Source organism: Barbus barbus (assembly GCF_936440315.1).
Source record: "Barbus barbus genome assembly, chromosome: 31".
NCBI lineage: Eukaryota > Metazoa > Chordata > Actinopteri > Cypriniformes > Cyprinidae > Barbus > Barbus barbus.
Genome location: NC_136759.1, coordinates 7858018 through 7879549, shown reverse-complemented (window position 1 = coordinate 7879549; position 21532 = coordinate 7858018). Strand labels below are relative to the sequence as shown.

The 21532-nt window shown below is 37.5% G+C and overlaps 1 protein-coding gene across 4 annotated transcripts; it reads left to right on the top strand.

The window, feature by feature from the left end:
- Window positions 1-412: 412 nt before the first annotated feature.
- LOC306851439 (large proline-rich protein BAG6-like) lies at window positions 413-19657 on the top strand. Of its 4 annotated transcripts, none has more exons than XM_079387663.1 (25): window positions 413-810; window positions 1270-1358; window positions 1534-1651; window positions 1838-2082; window positions 2153-2224; window positions 3550-3672; window positions 3801-3982; window positions 6617-6746; window positions 7121-7324; window positions 7545-7764; window positions 7845-7904; window positions 8025-8344; window positions 8754-8838; window positions 9098-9408; window positions 9697-9976; window positions 10077-10246; window positions 10958-11011; window positions 11630-11732; window positions 11936-12060; window positions 12428-12562; window positions 15926-15979; window positions 16120-16284; window positions 16521-16628; window positions 16770-16916; window positions 18454-19657. In XM_079387663.1, exons 2-25 carry the CDS (start codon window positions 1275-1277, stop codon window positions 18547-18549), a joined length of 3591 nt encoding a protein of 1196 aa, XP_079243789.1. In that variant the 5' UTR covers window positions 413-810; window positions 1270-1274; the 3' UTR covers window positions 18550-19657. The 4 variants fall into 4 exon arrangements, with proteins under 4 accessions (XP_079243789.1, XP_079243792.1, XP_079243791.1 ...); XM_079387666.1 differs by having other exon boundaries at window positions 424-810; window positions 3574-3672; window positions 9721-9976; XM_079387665.1 differs by having other exon boundaries at window positions 424-810; window positions 3574-3672.
- Window positions 19658-21532: the final 1875 nt, after the last annotated feature.

The window sequence follows — 21532 nt, the reverse complement described above, 5'->3', positions numbered from 1 at the left end:
ATAACCAAAGGCAAACTAAATATATAAGAAATGTGAAATCCATTAAAACCTTTGTGTTTCAATAGCTAAATCTCATGATAGCAGTCTAGCTCTAGGCCTGTTTGTGTAAACAATGAGTGTAAAAATGCTTTTTTATTTTTCCATTAAAATGCATTATTATAATTACTTTTAACATTGAACTAATTGATCATTCAAATGCCAAATCGATCATTTATTAATATTAAACGTACAGTTCTTTAAGGCCCGTTCACACCAAGCACGATAACGATAAAGATATATTTCTAAAAATCGTTCTCAGTATCACAGAATAGCAGCGTCCACACCACAAATATAAGGATAAAGGTACAAAGAAATTATATGTTGGAATCACTTCCAGAATTATTTTTTCCAGCTGATGAACGATTAAAACACTGACAGCCAATCAGAATCCATCCTGCTATAATGTGCTCGAGAATTTAAAGCGGCAGACGCGCGTGCGCTTAGAATAAATAAATAGACGATATCGTTGGCTGGCGTGGACGCTAATATCGTTATCTTTATCGTTATCTGTATTGTTATCGTGCTTGGTGTGAACGGGGCTTTACGCTGGAGTTTATGAGAACGACGTGACGTCATCGTATACTTCCGTGAGCTTGTCGCGCAAAATCGGCTAGCATGATAGCGCGATGCTGTTAGCTTCGCTACATCAATGGATTAACTAGTCGGTTTTATACAAACAAGCACAAATTACAGCCATACTGTTAGTAAACTCAGAAAGTATAGTGTATATGTAAAACAACAAATTTCAACCAGGAATAACCGCGTCTCGAGGTAGGACAAATATAGGAGTGCTAAGGTGTTAGCACAGCTCGAGCGCACTTTAATTGGTCTGTTTATTACGATTTGTTGTTTATTTGATCGATGACAATCAAGTCAAAATGCGCGAAGACGTAATGTATTTTTAATAAATGGACATATGTTATCTTAATAAGGCTATATTTGATGGACATTTAGCAGCAAGTGACTGTTAGCAGGTTGTTGTAGCAGGTGTCCTAGACTGTGTTTTTACAGTTAAATGGCTTTTAATATCTAAAAGCATATGTTTCTAGTAAATCAAGAAAGGTGGGGTGTCCGTGACAGCTGGGTATCAGTTGTGGCCTGTGTGTGTAATGTAACCCTTTTCCTTCGCTGTGATGTAGTTTGTTATAGGATTTTACATGTTCAGTGGTAGACGGCAGGTTCTTTTTTTAACTTTCTGCCTGGTTATTATTGTTTTCTATCTTAACACAGACAGTATGGAAGAACATTCAAACAATAGCATGGAGGTGACTGTGAAAACCCTGGACTCCCAGAGCAGGAGTTACACAGTTCAGGCACAGGTAAACTGGATTTTTCGTAGTATTCTCATTGTTACATGTCTTTTATAATGATGACTTGGCATTCTGCATTTGACCACAATTTAAGGTGAAGAACAAGTCATGCGACAGCGGATAAAGACTGTCCACTGTCTGCCAACTGTCTTTTGAATTGACAGCTTCTCCTTTTGCTTCGTAGATGACCGTGAAAGAGTTCAAGGAGCACATATCACCTTCTGTTGGAATTCCTGTTGACAAACAAAGACTCATTTATCAGGGCAGAGTACTTCAGGATGAGAAAACACTAACAGAGTACAGTGAGTTGATTTGCATAAAAACAGCAGACTCCAAATCCTTTGAGGGAACTCCATTTTTTACATTTTGTGATTTACGATTCCATATAAAGCTAATTCTGTCGAATTCGGCATGTGCTTTTGGATAATATTCCCTTTGCAGTCTTGTGACTCTTCTGTACTTGTCCCTGTTCATCCATCTCTGTCTAGACGTGGACGGAAAAGTAATTCACCTGGTAGAGCGGGCCCCACCACAGACCACCCAACAGGGCTCCGGCTCGGGTGGTGTACCAGGGTCCTCTGGGGCGACACAGGGAGGAAATCAGAACCCAAATGCAACCAGTAGCTCTCAAGGGACCCCTCTTGGGCCTACGCATGACCGCAATGCCAACAGCTATGTTATGCTGGGTACTTTTAATGTTCCAGTTAGCATTATGGACCCTCAGCAAATTCAGGTAGAAATTTTTTAAATTCGCTATCATTTTTATTTTTGTTCTTTTTACTTAATGTATTAATTTTCCTTAGATGTCCATTCAGCAGATGATGACAGGCCTGGGAGACAGTGCAAGAAATCCACGTGTCAGTACCAGCACGGGGGTGAGGACCATTGTGAACTAAAGAGAGGCCTTTTGTAGTGGTGGAAGTTACATGCAAAAACAAATAAATTCATGCTTCTATTCAACAAGGATGCATTAAGTTGATCAAAAATAAGGGTGAAATATTTACTTTGTTAATTTTTCTTATTTGTAAGTCCCTTTGGATAAAAGCGTCTGCTAAATGACTAAAAGTAAAGTAAAACTAAAAGTCAAAACTCTGTAAATACAATATACACACATTTAAGAAAATAAAGAAATTATATAATATTGACACATGCATACAACAACATTTCAATACTGAACATTTAAATGAAAACAAAAAAATAACAAATTATTAAAACAACAAAAGGTATGAATATAATAATGCTTCTAACGTAACACTAAGCCAAACACCAAAAAACAACTACATGTGTATGTACAGCCACACACATATACATGCGTATAAAAATAAATTCAATATATATTATTTCATTTCCATATAGTATGAAGTACTAAAATTAAGTAAAACTAAAAGTGTATAAACAACTTATACAGACATCAACACTGAGCCAAGCACACGTTTTAAAACAACAACTTACTTGCACATAGTAATAAATGGTTATAAAAACTGAAACGGAAGTGAAACAAGTTGTAGGAAAGAGGAAAAATAAAAAGTTTGAGTTGTTGAGTCGCACGGTAGGGTAGATGGTCTTTACACTCTTCGGTCTTCACATGAGGAGGGCTTACACGACGGCTGCCGCGGTATAATAACCTTTTTTTTTATATCCATCTAACAAATCACTATTTGAATTCAGCTGGACCCACTTTCCTGTTTACCACAAAAAAATGGCCAAGCAATATTTAAAATGCTAAAAAAAAATTATAGATGGAATGTTTTTTTAATTTTGTGTTCATCAGATATTCCCGAAAAAATAAATGCATCACAGTTTCCACAAAACTATTAAGCAGCAGAACTGCTTTCAACATTGATAAAACTAAGTAATGTTTCTTGGGCACAAAATTAGCATATTAGAATGATTTCTGAAGGATCATGTGACACTGAAGACTGGAGAAAGTCAGCTTTGCAATTTGCTATCACAAATAAATTACATTTTAAAATATATAAAAATATATTTATAAAAAAAAAAAAAACAGCCTTCCTTGGCTAGCATAAGCGCATGTATATGTATGTATATATGTGTGTGTGTGTGTGTTTGGTCAGCCTTTTGGTTGTTTTAAAATGTGTTTTATAAATAATGAATTAATGTATGTAAATATGCATGCATACGCACGCACACACACACAACTAATTTACTATAATACAATGATGCCATATAATCCTTCCAGACCAATGGCTCTGTGAATGTTCAGATAGATTTGGACCAGTCATTGCAAAGTGAGCCAAGACTGCGGCTGTTATTGGCTGAGAACTTGCTGAGAGACACCAATGCTGTGATCCAGAGACTGGAGGTAAGCTATATTCCTGAGAATTACCTTGCTTGGCTTATTGGATACTGTGGTATCAGGAAGAAATAAATGTGCATGCTCATTGCTTATTGATTGTTTGATTATTCCGTTTTCTCTGCCTTCTTTCGTAGGGGCAGCCCGAAGATGGCTCAGCATCTCAGGAGGACTCTGCACCTCCACCCACCTCCTCCACTTCCACTCCATCTCCTACTGTACAGCCCATGGACACTTCTCCTCCTCCGTCCAGTACCCCACCATCCTCTTCCTCCTCCACCCAGACTGAGGGTGCTCCACCCCCTCCAGCAGGCCTCAGGTAGGACCAGTTCATTCATAATTATAATTGAATTATTTGCTTAGTAAAATAATAAATCCTGATTTATTAATTAACTTTTTCTTTTTCTGTTTTTCCAATGTAGTTTCAGCGAATAATTAATCTAAAAATAAACATAAAATGAGACCTTTTGAATAATCGGTTTTGATTTGTTTTATAGTTGAACAGTGGTGTTGTATGTAAAAAAGCTGCATACTAATTCTTAAAATTCTCTTTTTGTGTTCCATGAGGGGAAGGGGAAACACCACATGGGTTTTAGAATGGCACTACTATTTGACGAAATATTCATTTTTGGATTAACTGTTCCTTAAACGGTTTTGTTTTGCTAAGCATTTTTTGTTCCTATCGAAACATGCTTTTAATTAAATTAAAGTTAATGGAAGTCAAAAATATAAGTCAAGAAGTTAAAGGACTAACCATCTTTCATACAGCAGTTATAATGCCACTGTCACCATTTTAGTCATCATTTCTTCTTGTTAATAAGTTAGGTTATTTAAACACAGTGGGACATTTTGGGGGTGTGTTTTTAATAGGTCAAGGAATGTCCACTTGTCACTCGAAATCTGGTAAAGTTTCGTAGTAGCTCAAACTTCTTCCTCTTACCCTGTTAAGGCTTTGGTATTGTGATTAGAAAATCTGGTGTTTTCTAAAATAGGCTTTTGGGAGAATTACAGCCTGGTAATTATGATACATGTAACCAATATTTATCAGGTCTCATCTCTATGGTAAATCAATAAGAAAATCCACATGAAAAAAGGAAATGTACAATTCTATTTTTGGTTAAATCTTTAATGTTTCTTAAACTGACTGTGTACCAAATTTGCTAAATCCATTTGAATCGCCAGTGAATTGTCACATGAAAGATAGATTCTATTTCTTTCTGAAGAATGACTAACAAATTGGAAACAAATTGAGTTTCTGTCTTTAAGTTTCATAAACACCTGACAACAATGTTCCTTTTGTCTAGTTTTACCTTTTGGTTTGGCCCCATAATGAAATTTGTGGGAAATGTGTAGACACTTTTAAAATCAACCGCCTACACCGTGAGGTGAAACAGAGTTAAAACTGGGAGATTGAGTTTCGCTATTGAAGGAGTAGGCATGAATTCAGTTCAGTCTACCTTAGACATTGTTGACATTTAACATCAGGTTAAGAAATGGTTTGCCGCTTTGATTAACCTCATTAAGTTAGGAAACTAACATCTTGCTGCATATAATTCTATTTATATATAGTAAGCTATTTATATAAGACAATTATCTACACCACAATCTGAAAGTTTGGGGTTACAATGATCTAAAAAAAAAAGTCTCTTATGCTCATCAAGGCTGCATTTAATCAAACACAAATACTGTGAAAACAGTAATACAGTGAAATATTATTACAATTTAAAAACTCTTTTCTACTTGAATATATTTTAACATGCAATTTATTCCTGTGATGCAAAATTGAATCTTCAGCAGCCATTACTTCAGTCTTCAGTGTCACATGATCTTTCAGAAATCATTGTAATATGCTGATTTGGTGCTCAAGTAACATTTCTTATCAATTTTGAAAACCGTTTTAGGATTCTTTTATGAATAGGATATACAAAAGAACAGCATTTGTTTGAAATAGATTTATTGTACTGACCCCCATACTTTTGAACGGTAATATAAATATACTATTTTGCATTGTAAGTTATTATAAGCTAGCTTACTCTTAAATAACTATGCAATATCCTTGAACAAGTTTAAGAAACCTAAAATTCCATAAAAATCTCTGTTCATGTTTCCTCCCTTAGTAAAACAATGATTTTATTGTCCATTTGAGACATTGACTCCAAAGCATGTGATCAGTGTGGTTTTATCAAAAACCAGAGTAGATGATACAATGCTTCATTTGCTGTGTATCCAAAAAAAAAAAAAAGGGGAAGGTCCGTCGTGACAAACATTTGTTGTAGATTTTAAATGCATTGAGCAATTTACTTTGCACTTTGTAACAATAAAAGAATATTGCTAGGATCTCGGCATGTAATCCTTTTTTTGAATACACAGCGAATATTTTTTACTCCTTTTGGAAGAATTTATGACTTGAAATCATGTTACATGTGGATTGAAAAGAGTGCAGGATCCTCTTTTTTATTGTTGATATAATACAATACATACAATAACACTCAAAACAGATGATGAGTCACATTTTCTTGGTTTCATGTGCAGTTAATCAGCGCAGATGCAAACCATCAGTGGGAGTTTAGTTAAAAATACGATGTGTCTGCTTAGCCACTGAAAAGAGAATCTCCCACTGCTCCTGTATCCTACTCAGTTTTAAAAGTCAGACAAACCACCATTCTTACCACGAGTGACTTGCTTTTGAAGTGTCAAACTAAAGGTTGTTTAGTGTAAGCTGTCTTGTTTTGTTGACTAAGCAGAGTTTGTTTTGTTTAATTATTCACTATATTCTTAACCATACTCTACTTCACTTACTCTTGCACAGTAATCTATAAACCGAGTAGCAGTTTGTGTAAGCCTTTTTCACTGTCATAAGTATATTAAAGTGATGCCCTGATGTTTATGGTTTAACACAAATTGCATATTGAAACATTGATATATGATGATCCTATTGCTGCTTTTCCATCAGCCACCCAAGCCCAGCTGAGATGGTGGAGATGTTAACGGAGCTGAGGAGAGTGGAGGAAAGACTCCAGCCCTTCATTCAGAGAGCTCACCTCATTCTAGAGGCGGCCACAACTGCAGACTACAACAACAATGTAAGAAGCCCACTCATCATAAATGTTTTCCTCTATGTAGAGCTCAGGCGCCGTAATTACTTTGTGAATGCAAATTCATTTTGAAAGTGAGGACATAAGTCATTCAGCCAGCATAATATAAAAATATCTTCTCATTTTTCATTGCCTACTGAAAATGTGAAATGTAAAAATTTGATTAGCAATCCAGTCATATATCAATATTTAGTGATTTGTTGTTTCACGTGGTACTGCATTAACGGCTTAAATCATGTGGCTTAGAATTAATACTTCTGTTCAGAAATATGGCAGTAGGTTGATTAGTTGGATGTTTGTGCATCATTTCAGTAAATGGGTTAAATTATTTATCAGTTTTTCTTTTTCTTTTTGAACAACAGACCCAAGAGAGGGATGAGGACCAACGCATTCTCAACCTCGTGGGGGAGGCCCTCCGTCTCTTGGGAAACGCCCTTGTCGCCCTGAGTGATTTACGGTGTAACCTCCTGAGCAATCCTCCCCGACACCTGCATGTTATCCGCCCCATGTCTCACTACACCTCCTCTGTGCTGACTCCAGCGGGCATGCATCACCTACCAGTGCAGGTTAGGATGTGGTCTGTGAGACTCGTGCAGTGGGAAACATGCACTGCAGAACCCTGAAAGTGAAAGTTTTGTAGAGCACTTTATAGATGAGTACTGAGGTGTTTTTGGTAGAAGTAAATTTTCCAGAGTTGCTGGAAATACTGAAATGCAGGGTCCGTAATGGTAATTTGTTGAAGTAGGCCTAATTAAAACACGTCAATTAACTTTTAACATTCTGCAGTTGAATCTTGGAACTAGTGTGACCATGTCAGCCAATGGCAGACCAGCAGCTGATGGTCAACCTCAGTCTACTGGCCAATCAGATCAGCAAGACCAGGGACCAACGCCTGCCAGTCAGCCTGGTCCAGCCAATCAGCAGAGTGCACAGCCAGGGCCCAGAGTCATCCGGATCAGTCATCAAACCATGGAGCCTGTAGTGATGATGCAGATGAACATTGATGGTGGGTGTCTTTTTTATGTGTGTAAGTGGTGTAACCATTTTTTCCCTACTTGAATATAAATTAATTGTTTAATGTTTCAGATTCTGGCAATGCTGCACAGGCAAATGGACAACAGAATGCTGCTGGCACTGGACAACCTGGTTAGTTTTTAAATTGTCTGTAACTAGAAAACAGTTTTATTTATAAACATGATGATAACATGTTCAGATTTTGTGATCTGCATCTGCACCATATGTAATGTACATGTTTGCATGTTGCAGGTGCCCCCCCTACTGTTCAGATTCCAGGTCTACCTCCAGAATTAATGCAAGCCATTGTGCGTCAAGTCACTCAGCAAGCCATGGCTATGGCAAACACTGCCTCTACTGGCCAGCAGGGGCAACAGACCACACCACCTGCAGCAAACGTTGGTTCTGACTCCACTCCAGCCCCCGTGCCCCCCTACCCACCTCAGGCCAGAGTGGTTTTCACCAGACCCTCCTTTACTCACAGGATGGCCAACCCCACTTTTGCCACAAGGGGAGCCACTATTAACCTTAGAGCAGCTGTGCCACCGATGATGGGTCAACAGCAGGGACAGGTGAATTAAATTCACATGATATTTCCGGAATGTAAAGGTGTAAATTCTAGACCGGAATGAATGTATTATGAATTCAATTTTGAAGTAGTTTTGATTACAGTTTTTAATTAACTATACACAGCAAACCCCTACATATGTGACCTGTGCTGGCAAAATGAGTCACAAAGAGCAGAATTTCAAAAAGGAGTTATTTTTATTTTCACATTCTCCATTAAAAGACCTTCAAAATTATGTGTGGTTTGTTGGAATCGGATGACAAATTACTGAGAAAATGTACAAATAAAGATTATTTTTATTGTTTTTTTACTATGTGGAGCATTAGGATTCATTATTTTCAAGTTTTATACAAGTCCTAGCTCAGACTTGTTCATTGTGTGTTGCTTTTATATGGATGTGTGTTTCCTTTCAGGCTGGACACTTTCCTCCTGCTGCTCTGAATCAGATGATTGGTGGACTGGTTGGCCAGCTTCTGTCAGGGGCTGCAGGGCAGATGGGTACAGTTGCATAAAAAAAAAAAAAAAAAAAAAACTTTAATTTATAATACATACACCGTTTTGTTTAAAATTGATAAAACATAATGAGTTCTGAGTATTTTATTTGATAACTGACATGTGGATCAGCTCAAACGAGATCATAGTCCTCTTGATGTATCTGATATTCTCTTAAGACTGAAAATGTTTTATGTAATACTGATGTAAAATGCCTCTGGTTAGGGCATGGTATAATATATTTTACTGTTCTATGTATCCACAGCCGGCCAAACCACCACATCCTCTTCACAATCGTTCACCTTCTCCACGTCCAATTCCACAAGCACTCCATCCGCCACCTCGACCACCACAAGTGGCTCTGGGCCCACACAGTCTAATAGTACCAATACCAGCACTCCTCAACCTGGATCTGCACCGCCACCTCCTCAGGAGAATCCTTTAGGGGGAAACCTGGAGCAGTTGTTGGGGTCTCTACTGGGAGGAGCTGTTGCCACAGGTGGCCAGGGCCCTTCTATAACAGTCACCATGCCTGGGGTCCCTACCTTCATCCAGGGGGTCACAGACTTCATGCAGGTGAATAGTCTCCTTTGGCTATATAGACTTTTTTTCCAGATTTTATTATTACAATACTCATCATTTTCAAACATTGATACCATAGATGCCATGACCAACTTATATGAAACCGTTTACCTTGAGCGACATATCCTGAGGCTTTTTCCCCATTTTGGATCTCGACAGTTCCTGTTCACTTGCCGGAACACTAGATTTCTGCTTTTTTTTTTTTTTTTTTTTTTTTTTCTCTCACTGGTTTTTGTAATGCATGCTAGTGTTTATAAGACAGTTTTATGCATCTTTCATCAGGCTTCCCAAACACTTTTCTCTCAGCCTCCTGCGGGACAGGCTCCCACCTCGACCCCTACTGCTCCCACGGCCCCACCAAACGCAGCCACCGCTCCTGGGGGCGCCACAGCCAGTGACGGTCTGAATCCTGAACTCTTCACTGGGATAGTCCAGGGCGTACTGTCCACCATGATGGGCTCTCTGGGTACCCCTCAAAACGAAACCGAGAGCATCGCACAGTTCATCCAGAGGCTCTCCCAAACGAGTAACATCTTCACCCCTGGTACTGGAGACGCTATGGGTGAGCTCTTAGGGGTTAATGCATTTCCTTTTTAGTTCATTTTCATTTATTTTTTTCCAAGCAGAATGAGGAAAACTAAAGAACCTGTGTATGTGTTAAGGTTTCTTTGGTGATCTACTGGCTCTGGTCTGTCAGAACTTCTCCATGGTGGACATGGTATTGTTGCTCCATGGGCAGCACCAGCCACTTGGTCGTATCCAGCCCCAACTCGCTCAGTTCTTCATTGAGCATTTCCTGCAAGGCCGGGAGCCCACAGAGGCCAACATCACTGTAAGTTGTTCTTTAGCAGTGTCAAGTGACCTGATTCCCAATGCTGGTCCTGGAACACCCCCAAAAACTGCCCGTCTTGTATGCCTCTCTAATCAATTACACCTGATTACTCAACAGGTTATTAATAGAGACTCCAAAACCTGTAATGGGTTTGTTACATAAAGGAAACATCTAAAATGTTGAGTGACAGCAGTCTAAAATATTTACAATGACCTCCAAAAAACATTACAGCTGCATTGGAGTGCCTTAAATATCCTGAAAATCCCATGATTTTGCTTTGACTAAATTGAAATTCAAAACAGGAAGTCACTGTAGTTTGTCCGCTTTGAAAGTAATTTGCCATTACTTTGTCTGTTTTAACAAGTTACTAACCCTGAGAGGATAATACAACTTCAACATAAAAACACAGATGAATGTAAGATGAAGACAGATGAAGTGCAAATAGGGATATTTACATAACTGAATGCGACATAAAATGTTATCACTGACAGCAGTCAAGGAATGTACACATCATTATTCGAAACTATTTGTAAGCAATCTTGCATCACATTTCTTACTGTACACTTAAGTTTCTAAGGTGTTTATGCAGTTGTCTGATTCTGCATATTTGTCCTCTCCTGAACACTTTTGTTTTCCCTGGTCTGATTCTTCAATTTTTCCTATTTTCTGTTTCTCTTTCCATGTCTTATTTTTTTCTTTCTGTTTTTATAGGCAGCTGCTGATGACTTAATTGCTGAACTTGAGGAGTACATCACAGAAAGTTTTGTAAGAATCCCTGGATTCTTTCTTGACTCTTTGAAAGCTAACTATGAAAAGCTCTGTGACACTGGCAATTACTACTCAAAATAAATTCCACTGATCTCTCAGTTTGTAACAAGTGCTGTAAATGTAAAGTGGACATCTATTCACTATAGACAAGCTACATTTATTTTTTAGAAATTAATTCAACAAGGTTGCATTAAATTGATCAAAAATAACGGTAAAGACATTTTATAATGTTACAAAACATTTTTATTTCCACAAAATATTGTTTTCAGCATTTGACATCACAGGAATAAATTACATTTTGAATATTTTAAAATAAAAAGCAGTTATAGTTACTGCTTTCAGGGTTATGTTGAATAACTTGAACACATTTGTATGGGGTAATTAATGTATAAAGCATTTTAAGAAAATACAAGCAGAATTTTAAACTCTAAGGAATGTTATGCCTAGACTTCCATTGTTAGTGAATTACTGCGAACATGGTATATGATTTTATATGATATAAAGTCAAAGCATGCCAAAGATGATTTTCTTAGCTTAAAGAAAATGAAAACAAGATTTCCATTCAATGGATCTGATGCAAATTTAAGATGTATGCTTCCTGTCCATCCCATCTAGTCAACCGTCGCAGTTCGTGATGGGGTGGATATCACCCAGACAAATCGGGCTTTTCTCAGACAACAACTTGTAGGCATCGCCACCCACATTCTGCATTGCACCGGTATGTCTAGACAAGAAGTGTCACGAGGATCAGTCTCTATTTAGATTGATAAACACAACATGCATTCACCAAATACTAGCTTATTATTAGCTTGCAGTTTCATTCTTTTATCATGTCCTAGGGCTCTGTAGGAATAGTGATGCTAAATTTCCACACAGAAGCATATGGAATGCATTGGGTTTTTTTTTCTTTTTTCTCTTCAGATCAAACGTTTGGACCTCGGCTCCTGCAGCTGTGTAACCGTGCTCTCTTTGAGTGTCTTGGCCTCAACCTTTACTGTCTGAACGGAGAACAAAATGCCCTTACTGCCGTCATCAACCACCGCATTGTTAGTTTACAAAACAACTGACATCTGACTCCTACAACCCCTTTTGTCTTGTTTTTTTTTTTTTTTGTTCATCCTACACCTGCTCACTGTAAATAAAATTGCGGAGGAGACATTTCCATGTTGGTGGGGGCTTGGGTTGATGAAGGAAACTTAGCAATTAATGATAAAGGTGTTAGGGGTTAGACGCATCAAAACAGGATTTCGTGGTCATGGAAAACCTGAAAATGTTAGGGGATATTAAAATGGTTATTAAAATGTAAAATTGAATGCACATATTTACTCATCTATTCTGTGAGGAAAGTATGTTTATGTTCAAGTACACTCAATGGGATCCCTAACATGAATTTACATGTCGCCTCTCTATTAGAGGACAATGTCAGCTGAGGTCAACCCAAGCCTGGTGAACTGGTTAACAAGTATGATGACCATGAGGCTGCAAGTGATACTGGAGCACATCCCCATCACAGAGGAGCAGATCACTCAATACGTCATTCACACTCAGGTTTGATTTCACACGTTCAGCAGAATTTTTTATTTTTTTTTCAGATTCCACCATTTTTAATATGGTTGGTTAGTGCGTAGTGCTGGATGTTTACATAGTCAAAATGGTCTTTAGTCCTATTCGGACGGGATTAGTTTTACATGGAGAGGTGGGGTAAAGTAATTATTACCAGAGCTTCTTAGTTATTTTAGTCCCGTCCGAATGTGCCATCTCAGTAATCATTACAGACAATGTCAGTAAAGATTACGGCGACTTTTACCTTCTGTAAAAAGGTCCGGAGAAATCACCTCAGGTAATACTAATCCCCTGCAAATAGACCAGCTGTAAAAATATCTGTAAATATTCTGTCACTTCCTGTCATTTTCTGCGGTTTTTCAAATATGGAGGCGCTTGAAGAAGCTTTCAGTTGCGTTCTAGGCAGAGGGACAAGTCAGTGGCAAACCTCAATTCTTTTCAACATAAAACGATATAGGATTAGCAAAATAATACCAGCTACGCTATGCTGCTTCTCTCTCAGACAGTGAGTTCATATCACAGACAGCAGTTCTACATAGTCATGCCTCCTGTCCAGAGGTGGGTAGAGTACCCAAAAACTGTACTCAAGTAAAAGTACTTCTAGAAATATTTACTCAAGTAAAAGTAATAGTCTGAATAGTTACTTGAGTAAGAGTAAAAAAGTATCGGATAAAAAAAAAACTACTCAAGTAGTTAGTTACTAGTTACTTTGGATCATATAGGTACTGAATATAGTCTATTTTTATTTAGATATATAGATTACATTTATGTAATGTGTATGTGTATACACACACACACACACACTGCCGTTCTATCTATCTATAATCAGAATTTTCATCAGCCTTTACCCCAGTCTTCAGAGTCGCATAATCCTTCAGAAATCATGTTGATTTATTATCAGTGCTGCTCTTTTTAGCTTTCTATTCATCAAAGAATACTGAACAAAATGTTACAGGTTCCAAAAAATATTAAGCAGCAAAACTGTTTCCAACACTGGTAATAAATCGATATATTATAATGATTTCTGAAGGATCATATGACTCCGAAAACTGGAGTAACAGCTGATGAAAATTCTGATTTGCATCACTGAATTAAATTATATTTTAAAGTAAATTTAATTGTATTATCCTATAACCTTTGACACTGAAAACTCTGAAAACGCCTCACATGACTGCTCTGAACATAACGAAACAAATGCATATTGACAGATCTTCTGTTCTGCAAAATGTAAACAAATGTAGCCTATATTTTTGCAAGCGTAAATATTGTAAAAATATGAATATTAATTGTCTAGAACAGGCCGCGCGCCGCTGCGCAGAGCTAACGCGGGTTCCGCGTGTGTTCATGTCATACTCTGTGACAGCTTATTTAATGTATAAATTATACATTGTATTTAATGTAAGGTACATGTACAACAAACTGGTAATGTCATAGTGGTATCGTGGCCTATACCTGTGGAACAGTAGACAGCACACGCGGTGTTCATCTAATAAAGATCTTTATATAGCTCTAGCAAACAAGCCTTTGCAGATTTGCTTTCAACTGACTGTAGATCCAAAGCCATGTCTTCAGCGCTCTTGATGTTCTTAAACTTTCTGTTATCTGAGCGAGAACCGCTTCAGAGACTCAGCGCGTGCGGCAGAGAACTGAACGAATCATTCAAACTGATTCGCGAACCGATTCACTGGTTTGCCAACTGGTTTTATGGAGCCTTTAAACAGAATCGACTCAAAAGAATGAATCATTTGCGAATGGGCATCGTTCATTGCCCAGAGAAAAGTAGACGGCGCGTTTGGAATAAACCGAAGCATTTTTAACTTGTATTGCATTAAGATACAGTAACGAGAGGAGAGTCGCCCACAGTAACGAAGTAAAAGTACCGTTTTTTTTCTCAAAATATACTTGAGTAAGAGTAAAAGTACCCATTTTAAAATATACTCTAAAAGTATTAGTTACCCAAAAAATGTACTCCAGTAAATGTAACGAAGTAAATGTAACTCGTTACTACCCACCTCTGCTCCTGTCAATCACTCAGCGCGTCACTCGTCTTGTCTAAACCACCTCAAGCATGTTTACTGTTACAGAACGATGAAGAGCACTTACATTCAGGAAGTAACATAAAATGCACGTGACGACAGGCAGGTGACGGCAGTGCGGAAATCGAGTTACCCCTCCCACTTCTGATAGTTTTACTGAGATTTCTAATCCCTTGCGAATTGGCCATTAATATTACAGAGTACAGACGTCCTGTGGTAAAATTACATTACCCCATCTACCCCTGTAAAACTAATCCCGTCAGAATAGGGCTTTTGTTAACATACTGTGAACGTTGTTTAGTTTGAATGTGGTCTGCTCATTCTAATTAGTCGTTAAAGGGATAGTTGACCCAAAAATTAAAATAGCCCAACGATTTACTCTCCATCAAGCCATCCTAGGTGTATGTGACTTTCTTCTTTCAGACGAATACAATTTGGAGTTATTAAAATTATCCTGGCTGTTCCATGCTTTGTAATAGCAGAGCATGGAACAGGTGTTGAGATTTTGAATCATACAAAGTACTCCACACGGCTCCGGGGGGGGGTTAATAAAGGCCTTCTGAAGCGAACTGATACGATTGTGAAAGAAATGGATTTGTTTGTGAAAAATGTTTTACTTCCACATCTAAAAAACACCAAACCGGAAGTGATGTAACGGGAGCGCAGTCAATTTAAACAATAGGAATCGCAATGGCAGTTTGGACGCTGAGGAAATTGTAAATGTTTATTCATACTTGTATGACAGACCACAGCCATACAATTATGAGCCTTTTATGAGAGAGAATCGTGTTTTTTAATTATTGTGAAAGGAATGAATAGCGATTCTCTCTTTACGCAGACACAAAGGCCTCTTAGTAAAGTTAATTCGTTGTCGAGTTTGTGGTCGCCAGGATCAATGGCATGGATGCTATGATGTTGCTAAAAATAATATTATTTTTTGTATTTGGTGTAATGCAATGTGTTTACGCGGTTTAAGGTTCAAAAAACATGATTTTCCACATACCACATTATTGTTGCTCCTCTCTGCCCTACCTTTCTGAAACGCGACGATTTTTACAAAGCTTTACAAAGCGTGGTGTGTTCTGGTTGGTCAGCTATCCAGTGCATTGTGATTGGCCGAATACCTCAAGTGTGTGACAGAAATGTTACGTCCCTTACCATATTTGAAAACACGGCATCTCCATGACATGGTGGCGGCGACGACAGTACTACAGCGAGAATAAAAGTTGCGCCTTCTTTCTTTGTGTATACACCATGGATCTCACATGACATTTCACATTTACTTACTTTATAAATGCATATGTTTTCTCAGAGTGATGAATCAGTAGAGAGGCCCATACAGCATTCTGAGCCTCAGAACGTGGAGGTAAATAAACATAAAAGGGTTTGATGGGGATTTACAATGAAATGCAATTGCTTTGCAGACCGAACATATACTTGGCTTTGGAAGTTTAACAGACTGTTCTGTATGGTCTCATATAATAACGTCTCCCATACATGGTTCAGATGGGGGACAGCCTCTCTCCAACACCTGCTACTACAGTAGAAGAAGCTCTGGCCTCCTCCCAGGAAGCAGGAGCAGTGGGCGGTCCAGCTAGGGAAGGAGAGGGAGCTGTTGGAGGAGAGGAAACGGGCAGAGATGCTGAAGCCTGGGCAGCTGCATTGCCTCCTGTGAGTTGATTTTTCTTTTGTTCACCTCGAAAACAATGTCCACCAAAATATGCTATTTCTACAGATTTAGTACCTTACATTAAATGCAACAACAATTTTGGAAAATATAATCTACTCGAGGCACCTTTGTTGGTGGCATCCTTGTGTATCACTTTTTGCCAGTCAGATCATGGAATATTGAATATGAGACTGTATGTTATTCTGAGTGTCCATTTGATGTGCCGTGTTGTTTGCAGGAGTGGGTTCCTATTATCAGACAAGATCAGATCAGTCAGAGGAAGATAAAGGCCCAGCCTCCACTCTCTGATGCATATCTGCTTGGGATGCCAGCAAAGCGCAGGAAGGTAAATGTTTAGTTTCGTGCAGCTACATGTTAACATTGAGATAATGTACACATTTGCTGATGTCTTTGTATTCATTCAGACTGGTCTGCCTCTCTGGAAGAGTCACAATAAACAACATTTTTCTTATTGTGTATCTCCTAGATGGTTAAGAGTGACGCCCCGAAACTGTCACTCTCTGAGGCTGTGAGTCAAGCTGCCAAGTCAGCCGGTGTAACACCCATCTCAGCTCCCAATGCCCTACAGGGGGATTTAGAAAATCCAGAACTTCAAGAAGCATACAGTGAACAGGTACCTTGTGTGAAAAGATATCTTCATATTATGTCTTGAAATAGACATAATATGCAGACATACATGCTCAAGTTCCTATAACTAGATATTTGTTCCATTATGCATGTCAGGATTAGGGATGCAACGATAGCATTTTTTCAGATCAGATCCAGGAAGTTCTGAATATCGGCCGATTCTGATACCAGGGCAGTGTTTTTTTTAATCAGTGGAGAATTTCTATACCTCTGTGTGTTGACCTGATCGTCACTCTTTTGTGTGTTAAACACAATCTACTAAATATAGACAACTTCATTTTAATGAAAAAATAAATATTCATAATTTATGACAAAAATACTATTATAAACTAGGTTAGTGGATAATTTAGCAGCAAAAGTTATTCTAGAAAAGTCATGAATGCACAATTTTATAAAATCCAATAATTTAGTGAAATAACAGTATTTATGGGGAACAAATAAAAGTGAATAAGTGTAAAATACATGAATGAAAACAAGTAAATGTATTTATATATAAATTTAAAAGTGTCTTAATTTTATAGTTTATATGTATAACAGTAACGAAGGTAGCAACATATGATATATAGGAGTCCTATCTAGCAGCGGAGAGAAGAGTTTACGTCAACTAAATATTCATCTGTACCTCACATTCAGAGGCGTCATGCCCATTCAAACTCAGATTTTTGAGCCAAGTGGATTTTGAATGCAGCTTCCAAAAGACAAAATATAGGCGATTTTAATATTTTCTATATTTAATACAATCACTCTGGCGTGATTAGAACTTATCAGCTGCTAAATTAAAATCTGCGTTCGCTGGCTGGTGCTTATAACCAATCACACACAATTCTGTTGAGCTTATGAATGCAATGACCAATCAGAGGTGTTCAGATGAGTCATCGCTAAAATGCCAGTGTTTTCTTCACTTGCTCGCTGACTGAATACCTCTTTCTGGTGAATTCTCTCGTCAGAAACAACAAAGTGCAAATGTGTGTACGAAACTGTAAGATATTAATTTCATAGTGTTAACCGCTTCAGTGATTTTAATGGGAGTTTTTCAGAGTGCTTGAATTAGACTGTCAGAAAAAAGATTTGGATCAGTCTTGTCTGACCGTTACCCGATCCTGCAGAAAGGCCAGTATCGGAGCCGATACCGATACTGCATATCGGATTGATGCATCTCTAGTCAGGATTGTGAAACATTGATTGAATCGAGGCCACAAACTAGATATTGAATATCTATACAGTCTTTAAGTTTTATTTTAATTTTTACTTTGACAATTTTAGTACAACTTTTAATTAAAATGTAATGTTTGTCAAATTAAAAAATGAGCAACTAGCTGAAATAAAGCGTTTTAGTATAATAACCTTTTTTGATGCTCTTAATATATACAATTTTCAGTATTGGTTACCCATGAACTTTTAATACACACAAAACATTGGGCATTTCCACAAACATAAAAGCCACCATTATTTTATTAAATATCGTAAAATATATATTATATAACAAGTTTTATTTATATATACATTGTTGTTTTTTTTATCAGCTGAAAAACGACATCAAGAAACGAGTAAAGGAGGATCCAGATTACAATCCCAGACGGTTTCCTAACACACATCAAGTATTTTCTCCAGACTCATAACTTTTGTACCTGCCAGCTTACATGTGTTCACCTCATGCCCTGTTCCTTTTGTGGGGCATGTGTTATATTTGCACAGTTTCGTGTTGTCAGATGACTTCACACCCTACATTTGTCGATACCTTTTAATTGACTGATTATCTGCTTGCTGAATCTAATCAGCAGATGTGTTGATCATGTGTGGCTGGAGGTGCTGAGTGAGATCTACACACTGACCATCTGACAAGTGTTTTGTCCTGGTCAATACAGACACGTGTGTCAAGAGCCTGTCTTTAAGCCACCTACCAGCATGCTGTATCAGAACTGTTGTGTTTTTATGATTCAGTCTGATGAATAACAGTGTTGTAACTGAATTCTGAGTAAAGACGTGATGAGAACAGGAGAGAACTGATAACTGATGCTGTTGTTTAAAGCTTTATTGATTATATAACATTTTGCCTTGCCTTTCACCTCCATTACTCTGCTATGGCTTTATGATACATTGCAAAAAATTATAAGAACTATGTAATTTGGAACCATGAATGTAAAATGCCCGAGATTAAACCATTTTGCACTGGTTTAGTGCATGCATATGCGTTATTTGTTTTGTTCTGTTTTTTCAAAATCACAGTTCACTTTATTCAAGGTTAAGTCAGTTTGTGAAATTAAGTCATTCAAATGTCTCTATCGTCATAGAATAAAATATACCAAAACAAAGCTATTTTTATGTTTTATGAAAGTGTGAGTTTCCACCCCTTTTGAATGTTTATGGATACTTAAAGGAATAGTTCAGCAAAAAAATGAAAATGTGCTCACCCTCGAACAGATTTGAGGGAACTTGGCGTTACATCACTTGCTCACCAGTGGATCCTCTTATGTAAGTGGCTACATTAATTTATACAAACACAACAAACTTTAATGGGTTAAATTGAGCTCTTTGAGGTAAGAATGGCAGGTTACTACTTTTAATGTATTTTTTAGCAACCTGAAAATAGTAAAAAGCCATCTTATAACCAAATATTGGTTTCCATTATTTGTCTTTGATCAGGTGAAGTAAATGTTTTCATATCGATGTGCTCATTCACAAAATAGAAAGCAAACAGAACTGGTGATCTTATCTATACAGATTATGGTAGCGGATACTGGGGTTAGTGTCGTGGCACAAGAGGTTGTCTCTCGTCCGGATCTCAGTTGGTGCAATTAGAAAGGCTCAAAACAGCAGAGTTTCAAATGTGGAAGAAAAGACTTTATCATAACAAGATAACAAAGCCGAGAAGCAGCGGCCACATCAACTGCTTCTGAGTTCTGTGAGTGTCAGTACAGAGCATATATATGTTTTTATTGCCCATATTTGGTAGTTCCTGTTTTTCTTATTTGGCCTTGTTCTACTTTACCACATTTAATTACTAGCCTACCTTGTTCAACTTCTAAGGGTGGCGTTCGTCTATATTCGCCATTTTTAAAAAGTAACAGTTCTTTTTCTACTCCCATTGGTTGGCAGTGCTCCCAGAAGACATTCATCACAGTTGTTTACACGTATTTGTCATATTCTGGAAGTCACCCAAAGTTCCTCGGGTTATTCTAAGTTCACAAGCAGCACCTGTGACCTTGACCGTCGCTCATCCCTCAAAACATTTTATACTCAGTATGACCAATAGATGGCACTCTAAGACCATTTATATATATATGTATTCAGACATCCAGTACAGTAGGATATCACACTTTTGCATAGACTAGTACATGTTTGCATAGAACAGTGCATGGATTACATTTTTAAACATGTCTATTATTTTGAATAAGATAATGTTATAGTGAGTAAACAAAATATACAATATTAGTTGTCACACTTTCAACACCACATACATTCACTTCAGTGTTAACTCAGCGGTAGAGTTACACTCTCGAAACACTGCACTTATTCACAATCACAAAAGTACATTATTTGCGTGTGTTTTAAAGCCTTGCCTGTTAAGCTTTTCATTCGTGCGCTGGTCTGACGTGCCTATTTCTCTGAGCCCGTACACCTGAAGCTCGTGCACTAAAAAAACCTGTCTAACAGCGCCTGATTACTCAACTAAGTTATCTATAGAGCAAATACTGTCAAAACACCAGATTTACATGTAGACTTCTTGGTTATGTCTAAAGTGAATGTAAACAGTTGAGAGATGGTTCACATAGAAATGTAATTTCTGACATTTATTTACTCGCTCACGTTGTCCCAAACCTGTATTAATTTCTTTCTAGTGCTGAGCACAAAAGAAGATATTTTGAAGAACGTGGGTAACCAAGCAGTTGCTGGTCTACATTGACTTTGATAGTAGGAAAAAAAAATACTATGGAAGTCACTGTGGACCAGCAACTGTTTGGTTTTCCACATTCTTCAAAATATCATGTATGTTCAGCAGATGAAAGAAACCCATTCAGGTTTAAAACTGGTTTTGAGTGAGTAAATGATGGTATAAATATAAAACACTAAGAATTGACAGAGATGACCATTTTTATTCTTTAATGTTAAAACAAAACGCAAAGAGAAAAAAAACTACTCTTGACTGAAAAAAATAATACTGCTTTAATGGGAATCAATCTATATAATGTTTTATTTTTACATTTGTTCTTTCAGTTTCTTCAATGCTCCTGCTAAATAGGCCTATTGTACCTGAAAATAAAGCACGTTTGTTTTATTTGTATATTATGTATATTTGTAACGTGTATCTTTGTTATGTTAATAACAAATATAAAATAATGATAAAATAATTCTTTTTTTTATATTTTGTTACCTTGAAAGGCTTTGTCTTTATAACAGGGAAATTATTTTGGCTGTACTGCTCAGACAAAATAGTAAAACCAACATGACAAAGAATCGTGATATTTCTAAAAACCAATCATGATATATTTTTGCCAGATCACCCACCCCTATCTTACCGTTCTACTAACATTTATGGCGTCCGCTGCAAACATTACAATGCTCATGATAACTTTCATTAACTCCAAGTAAATCCACTTCACC